This window comes from Belonocnema kinseyi, chromosome 8, assembly GCF_010883055.1.
Source record: "Belonocnema kinseyi isolate 2016_QV_RU_SX_M_011 chromosome 8, B_treatae_v1, whole genome shotgun sequence".
Classification (NCBI taxonomy): domain Eukaryota; kingdom Metazoa; phylum Arthropoda; class Insecta; order Hymenoptera; family Cynipidae; genus Belonocnema; species Belonocnema kinseyi.
Window position 1 is genome coordinate 143,238,521 of NC_046664.1, and position 9,046 is coordinate 143,247,566.

General features: G+C 33.3%; 1 protein-coding gene across 2 annotated transcripts in view; it reads left to right on the top strand.

Annotated features, from left to right (window-relative positions):
* The first annotated feature begins 7,941 nt into the window (after positions 1–7,941).
* LOC117179111 (mitochondrial import inner membrane translocase subunit Tim13-B) overlaps positions 7,942–9,046 on the top strand; it is a 45,791-nt gene continuing 44,686 nt past the window's right edge. Inside the window, exon 1 of one of the 2 annotated variants that reach the window (XM_033370782.1) lies at positions 7,942–8,188. In XM_033370782.1, coding sequence (XP_033226673.1) covers positions 8,084–8,188 — 105 coding nt within the window. In that variant the 5' untranslated portion in view covers positions 7,942–8,083. The remainder of the gene's footprint in view (positions 8,189–9,046) is intronic. The other variant, XM_033370783.1, reaches the window with a different exon arrangement.

The following is a 9,046-nucleotide window of genomic DNA, read 5'->3' on the forward strand; positions in this document are numbered from 1 at the left end:
CCCGGAATATTCTGTTAAACTGATCGTCCTCATCATCGGCGCTCTTGGAGGTGCCAAGCTTTCACTTGCTAATAGCCTAAAAAGCATCCTTGCGTGTCAACAATATTCTAGAACACTTGCGGGAAAAATGCAGAAGGCGGTTGTCCTTGGGTCACTCCGTGTTCTTAGCATGCACGAGGCTTTTGTTGGATCGTCGTATTGATTCCTTTACAGACTGTAACCACCTATCTCACGGTTATGAGACGTGGTTATGGCTTAAATTTTACCCCGATTTCGCTGGAAGCGGGTGCAATTTTTCAGATTAGCACCCTGCTCCCGGCGAAATCCTGCGGTTGTCCTTATGAGAAATTTTTAATTACATATATATAATCAAAGTCTTTATAAAAATAATGATAACAATAAGATGGAATGTTTTTTGTATTTTTATGACACTAAACAAAATATTTTTATAACCTAATTTTAAAATAACACTATATATATTTTCTTTGTGATTTTCATTTTTGGATATTTTCTATTCTTTGGGTTTCTATTTTTTGGACATTGGTCTTATAATATAAAAGGTAATATATAAAATCCAACACTATGGTTTTTAATATTACTCCTCCTTCCATCTAGTGGCAAGACTGTTGAAGCTATACTTTTTGAAAAATAAATTAGGGAGAATCGCTCCGTCGGTAAATTGAAAGTCCAGATAAGAATTTAGTGGGGGAATGTCTTCGCACGTGATTTCTTTATGCCTCATGATTTTATTTTTTTCATAAATCAGAGGTGACGAACATGAAATCCTTCAGTCACTGGAATAGGCTGATTTTCCCAAAGTTCCACATCGCGGGTGAATTTCAGCGAATCAGCGTATTGCTGACACCTCGACTTATATATTACGTCAGTGTTCACACCCATGCAAAGCTTTGCTGCTATGTGTGTGACACCTGTTGTCGGTTTCCAAGCAATTTGGCTAATTTCTAAAAAAAAAACAGAGAAATATATCTTATCCTTACCTTTGAGGAATTTACTATTGGTAAAGATAATACTTTTACTTATTTATGTATGATCACTAAAGATTTTACCTATTATTTTAAATTTATGTTTACTTTTTATTTATGTTTTTGTTTATTCACTTGATATTTGATTTATTTTTATCCCTAAACAAAAATATTTTCTCTATCACAAGATTCCCAATCAACAACTACAAAATTATTTACTTTGATCTTGTCCTTGTCAGAGCTGGAAGGATTTTTTAACAACCGATCAATATTTTGGTTCAAACAATATCAATTAGGATACATTTTGTTTAGCTCCATTTTTACTCTTTTTAGATTTATTTTATCTTATTAAAAATATTTAGCTCCTTTTATTCTCCTTTTTGTCAATTTTGTTAATGCCTAAATCCTTTCTCTTATTCTTTTTCTTGATTAACTGCGTATTAGCAGACGTTCTATTGAATCATTCTTTTGTTTTGTTACGATTATTATTCTTTTATAAAAAAATAAAGAAAAGTTATTCCCCTTCATTAAAATTAATGATAACCTATGTTAGTATTCCCTTTGCCCGTGGGGTTATGTTGGTCTACATGTAGAGAGAGACTAGCGCGAAATTTAAACCCGCAAATCCTATTTTTCATCCAATTTTCAAGTTACTTTTATATTATCATGAAATACTGACTGTGTTCCTGTAGTCACAAAATAATATTTCAGATAAGTAGAATTCTATTTATAAAATTCTTGCAAATTACTAAAGAAGAATTATTTCTTTGTGTTTTTTTAACCTTCTTTTTTTATTTTCAGATTTTCAACTCCAGTTTCAGCTCCTACATAGAACTTAGGTGAGCAATTTTAATTCAAATTTTGTTGTTGTTAGAAAATATTAAAATTAATAACTGATTTTATTCTACTTATTAATATTATTTTTTTAATTGGAATTTTATTATCTAAAATAAACACAGAATAACTTTGCTTCTTATTACTAAACTAAAAGTTATCTTAATCATTTATCATTGAACACACATTTTTATTATTATTTGTTTAAAATTTTATTACTTTTCTTAAACTTATCTTTATTATATATACATATATATACATACATTTCAAAAAGGTTTCAAAAATGATTTTTTTCAGGTATTTTTTTTACTTTTTTTTAATTCCATTTTTGGAGGATTTTATTTGCAGTTTTCATTTTTAAATTTTTCTCTCTTTATTTTTGAAGAGCATGAGCCACTAATTGAAGCTTATCTAAATTAACGACTTTGAGTTTATTTCTTTTTTCGTCCCTAATTTGAGCATTAGCTTCTCCAATCAATTTTTCTATAACATATTGTCCTTCAAAGAAATGATCAAATTTCTTATCGTTTCTGATTTCTACCTTTGAGGCTACCTTTCTTCCTACACGAAAACTTTGAGAATGCGATGCGCGATCATAATATAATTTTGATTTTCGTTTAGCTAACTCTATTCGTTCATGGGCTAACCTCTGTGAATCATCTAATTTATGAAATAAATCCTGAAGATACTTTGCATACGTAATCTAGGATACATCTGTGGGAAAACTAGTTAAAATATTGGCCTGCTTACCAAATACTAAAGAGTAAGGGGTAAAACCTGTAGCTTCGTACACCTGGGTTTTATATGAGAAAATAGCATAACGGAGCCACTCATCCCAGTTTTGTGCATTTCCTAACTGTCTCAAATACTCTACTAGGGTCTGATGGCCTCTTTCCAGAAAGCCCAATGATTGCGGATAATAAGCTGTGGATTGGATTTTTTCAATATTAAAGATTTTACAGAAGGTTTGTAAAACTTTGCTAGTGAAATTTTTGCCTTGATCAGTATGAATTACTTTCGGACATCCATAGCGAGAAATAATTTGTTCGGCAATTGCATTCGCTATAGTAACAGAATCAGTTTTAGACAAGAGAATCGCATCGGCGTATCTTGAAACATTATACTGAATCGTTAAAATATGATTACGACCTCGAAGAGTTGTAGGAAGAGGTCCTACCATATCTCTTTGAATTTTATCGAACGTTTCTTTGGGTGTTTCTGTGATAATCATAGGTTTCCAGTTCGTGTTCTGATTAATTTATTTCTTTGACAGTTTTTACAAAACTTAACAAACTTCTGAATATCAGTTTTCATACCGGACTAAAAGCAATTCGGTCTAATTCGCCAATACGTTTTTGAGACCCCTTTATGACCTCCTACTGTGGATTCATGAGCTTCCTGTAATATTTTCTGTCTTTCCTCCGGAGATGGAAACTTGATTTCTCCTGAACAAAGCTTTATTACCAAAACAGTTCCACGAAAATGTTGTCGAAAGATGCTCTCAATTGATTACCAAGATATTTCATCCAAATTGTTTCCTGTTTTTGAAACTTTGACTGTCTGAACTTTAATGGGTTCCATTGGTTTTTGAAGAGCTAGCAAAGCTTTCCAAATAACGTTAAAATAAGCCTTATCTTCAAATAGAGTCTTTACAATTACATGGAATATGTAACGATTGTTTTGAGAAAACACAACCAACCCTCCAACTCGGAGATTTTCATTTTGTAAACTTTACACATTAATTAAGTTGTTTTGCATTAACTCTTTGCTTATTTCTGATTTCAGATTTCCATCTGCTGAAATAAAATGAACCACGTGACCAGTGCCCATTGTAAGCTTGTCTTTACTGTTGATCACGCAAACATCTGTGATTGTCAAAACGTTTCTGGTGTTGTCCTGCCCAATGCACCCGGGCGCGTAATTGCTTGTACCTTGCAGAGTTAGATCCGAGCTCCTACATGGTTCTACAACACAGGCCTCAACCACCTCGAGGAGATTTCGTTTTCCTAAGACGGACTTCGGCCCAATGTTCGAGAGAGCCCGCTTGCCTAACGCAGGCATCGTACAAGAACAGTGAATCTGAGAACTGCCCTCACCTAATGTGTTATCTGAGGAGCACCTAGATTCGAGGTCCGAATCCACTTCCGATTCACAAGAAAGATCGATAAACGCAGCGTACAGATCTTCAGCCTGTGGGATCTCGTTGTTTAAGAACACATGCCTTGTCTACCCGTCCGGATCAGTAGACAAAATACCGTCAACGTTATCGCAAGGGGTTCGAGAGAGTGCGTCGGCATTGGCATTCTTTTTACCAGGCTTATACACAATTAGATAACTGTATTCACTTAAGAATATTCGCCATCGAGCCAACCGAGAGACTGGGTCCTTTAGACCATGCAGATATATCAAGGGACATTGAAAACTATTGCTAATAACTCTTTTTCAGTAGTTGAGAAATTCAATTCGGGTTCATGGAGAGTACGGGACGCATATGCTATGAGCAAATCTTGTCCTATGGGATCCCAAGTGCATATAATCATCTTCAAAGTTTAATATTGCTCCATGCTGCTTCAAAAAGGGAACGCCTAAAAGCCCACTCAGCTGAATAAGAAAATTCTTTAATACTACTTGAAAAGGTGTGAGGATCCCTTTTACAAATATTTTCACTTCGCCTTCCGTTGGAATCATGTCAAGGCCAATTCCTACAAAATTGTAAATAATTTTCGAATTAACACTTATTCGCGGACCTAAAACATTTATTTTGGTCAAATTCACACTTGCACCTGTATCCACTAAAGCTTAAATCTCGCCATTTAAGAGATGAATTTTTAAAGTTTACTACATGTTACGGTTCCTCTGAAGTGTGAAGATTTAGGACGACTCTGTTAGGGGTATTTTCTGATTTTGGGGCTCAACTTCCCACACCTGTTGGCCCACTTTCTCATTTAAAAAATTCGTTAAACCTTTCTTAGCTCAGGAAATTTCGGTGTCATGTTTTTTCTTCAATTTGCAATATTTAAACTGGCTTATATCCTATTTTGGCGAGTATATTCTTTGAAGTGCTTTTAACAATTCTTCCAAACTGAGACCAACTTTATCTTGTATATGTTTACGCGCTGCTCACTTAATTCGTGTTATAATAAGCATTACTAGATAGCTTATTTCGTGAGTTTGTATGAATATTGCCACGGTCTTGCAATGCTCAATGAACATAGTAACAGACATGTTATTTCCATCAAATTAAGGAATTATTATTATGATTTATGAATTATTATTACGACTAAATACTTGCTCATTATTATTTTCCATAGCTAAGTCATTATTAGTAGATGAATAATAAAAGTTTAAGTTATTTTTTAAACTACTTTTTTATTGCTTAAACAACTTCGTTAAAACTTTTGTTTTCTCAGATGAGTCACGAAATAATTGTATTTTTCATATTTTGTGAGTATTTTATTCAATGTTATATAAAAAGTGAACATATTTATTAAAATAAGATTTAATTCGAAAAACTTCAATGAAATATTGTGTTCGATAAATGAAAGTGAAAATTTTTAGTTGAAAATTCAACTATCTTCTTGAGAATTCATGTATTTTGTTGAAAATTCATCTGTTTGATTAAAAATTCATGTATCATTTTGAAAATGCAATATTTTTACTTGAAAAGTTACTATAAAGAATTATACCAGGAAAAAGCTTGAAATACCTGGAATTGTCAGAGGATTTTCTTCCAGGCTTTGAGTAGACACTCTGCATATATATTTTTTCAGTTAAAACGAAATTGAATAAACATTAATGAAGGATACATTAAAAAAATAAATTAAGTTTTTTAAATGGATCCAAATTAAAAAACAGTATCACAAGTATTTCAGTCAAATAAAAATTATGAAAACAAGCACAAAAAATGTAAAGATGGTTAATAACAAGATTTAAGAAATCAAACTTAAACAATGATAAAAAAGATCATAGTAAGAGTAGAATATATGGTGCAAAATATAACAATATTAAAATCTAGAATAAAAAATGAAATATTTAAGTACAATATTTCTTAATTTCAATTCTAAAACAAAAATATATACAGACTTTATTTTTATAAGAAAAAAATGCGATAATTTCCTGCTGTAAAAAGAGCAATAATTGTTATAATATATCATTGTCTATTTTTAGAGTGTCAAAATTTGAAAAAGCTTTAAAATATGTAATAAAACTTTAAACCTGAAAGGTAATTGAATATGGAAGAAATAACCTAAATACCCTAATGAATGTAATATTCTAGGCACGTTCCCGGGACGTGTAAAATGTCCGCCCCTATGGAACTTTCCAAATAGGACTTACCGCTATTGTTATTATAGTCATCAATAAATAGCATATAAACCGTAAGAGATAGGTAAAAATCGATGTCGGTTTGTGACATGGATATCATATTATAGTGTAGTATATGCGACACTAACAAATGAAAAATGACATCCATTTTTACCTATCTATCACAGTGTACGAGATATTTGTTGATAAAAAAAAACAATAATGTTAAGTTCCTTTTAAGTGCCCGGGAACGTGCGTGGAAGGTTTCCCTAGAACAATCCGAAGATGCACGCGGAACGTCCCAGGAACGTATTTTAGAAATTTAATTGACCTTAATATATCAAGTTTGATCAATTTATATAACTTAACATTGCTTATATTAACTTTAATGGACGTGAGTCCAATAATTTAACACCATAGACATAGTAAAATAAATTGAAAAATAGTCAAAGCAATCTTATTATTAAATACAACTTAATTGAGTCCCTTGATATATGTTACGTAACTTTAAACTGACACTTGCTCACTTCTAAAAGAAATGAAAAATGTTCAGCAATATGTATATCATTAACAATAAACAAAACGATAATTGAAAATGATTTTAAAGTTACTATGTGACGTCATAGATTAATATCATTCTCCGGGACAACTGAAGATGGCTCTGTTGGCGCATCAAATACGTGGCCAGAAAAATACATGGGAGACGGATTACTGTGGACACACCCAGAGTTCTCAATCTTGGGAACTTTTTAAACTGCGCTTGCGTTGCACCGGCAGCCTGATTGCTCACTGTTAGCGCGCTGATGTTGAATTATATAAATATTCAGATTTAATATTGATTGAAAAATGCATCCAAAGTGATATATTAATCGTAAATTAGAATTTTGAAGTAACAGACGAAAAAAATGTGATTTTCGTGCAAAAGCATTATTAATTCTGACTTCAAAAAACAAAATTTTCTTTAAATTATCATTTTAATTGTTACAAAATGTTAATGAAAAGGTAATAAGAAGTTTAAGTATTACGCAAAAAATATTAGTTCTAAAGGTATAAATATAATTTGATTATTTGTATATATTATTATACGTTTTTTAACATTTATACAATAATTAAGTATTGATTGTAATTCAGGCCTTCTTCAAGTTATTAAAAAAATTTATTATATAACATTTATCAGTGCAGTAATTAATTATCCTTAATTAGTTTTTGGTAATTTTAGTGAATTTATTTCAAATCACATTGTCAGAAATAAACAAAAATTTAATTTTAAAACTCAACAGAGACGAGAATAATCATTGGGACAAACAAAAATGATTTATTTTTCTGAAGTCCGAATTCATAACCTATTATTTATTAAAATCGAATTTTTTGTATCTGTCACTTTAAAATCTTATTTCAGGATTAGGAAAATTCTGTTTGGACATTTGTCAATCATTATTTATTATAAATATTAAATCTGAATATTTATATAATTCAAAATCAGCGTGCTAACAGTGACCAATCGGGTTGTCGGCGCGACGCAAGCGCTGTTTAAAAAGTTGCCAAGATTGGGGATATTGAACCATGGACATAGGAAACCAGGGACTAGTCATGCCGTTGCGACAGTGATGCAATGAGGGGGAGGTCCGCCACCTTTTGATGTCCCGCGACAAACATGGCAGCACCCACATGTTTATATTTTCATGCACAGTTTGTCGGCAAAAATGCACGTGCGCATAATCCCATGGTACATCGTAAAATGGCGGCTCTCCCCACTCATGGAATTCTCCCCCCTCCCGTGGATTCAACCCCGCTCGCAAGTTATGATGGCATGCCTAGTCCCGTGTTTCCTATGTCCATGCATTGAACACACCTAGCATTTGCCAATATCGGTGACTCGTTGACAATCTTTCTAAGTATAATAATAATAATAATTAAATTTACCCATCAATATTATTTAAAATCGTTTTGTGATTTAAAACAAAATGGGTTCTGCGCGTGCTGGAAGTTTGACCGGTGCTGAGCGGGATGCGGTTATGGAGAAGGTTAAACAAGAAATAGCTGTTGCTAATGTACAAGAATTGCTATCGGTAATATCCAATCACTTTGAAATTAAAGATCCGGCACATGTTAATTTATACCCCCGTTTACGGATGCAAAGCTATATAAAAGTGAGAGGTGAACTACGGAAAAAAAGTTATCTGTAATTCTTACGGGCTTTGCCGTCTGCAAGCATAGATAATTGTCCATTCTAACACACTTGCATGTGTTTCCAAATGCACGTACGAGGCACGTGGAAAATCTAGCCAGGAAAAAGGTATAGAGAAAACTTTGAAAATGTGTCAGCTTATGAAAAATATGCATTTTGCTCACCCCTAATACTGAAGTCAAGTCCGAGTGTTTCAGCAGTCTCCTCCGCTGCTTTGTACAGAAATGCTCCTTTGCCCATTTCTTCGTGATTCCTGACCATTTTAAGAAGAGGGTCTCTTCCATTTGCAACTCTGTGTGCAAGCATGTTTGTTACAGATACTTTGATCTTCGCCGACAGTTCGGAAGACCAAATCTGTCGGATGAGACGTTTGTATTTGCTTCGAAGAGTATCCTTTATAGATGTCACATCCTGAATGCGGCTCTGTGGCACGCCCAGGTATGTATAAGTCTCTCCAGCGCAAAGGTGTCGTATGGCGCTTCTGTCAACGAGCTCAGGATCTTCAGGGATGCCATTAAGTTTTCCTCGCTTCAAATAAACCTTGGCGCATTTGTCTAACCCAAATTCCATCCCAATTTCCTTAGTATATCGTTCGACAATCCCCAGAGCTATATGCAGTTGCTCTCTGTTTTTAGCGTAGATCTTAAGATCGTCCATGTAAAATACATAAGTGACCTTGTACTTTCGATCTGCAGGTTTGCCGCACAAGTACCCGTCGGAATGGCGAAGTGCTAGAGAT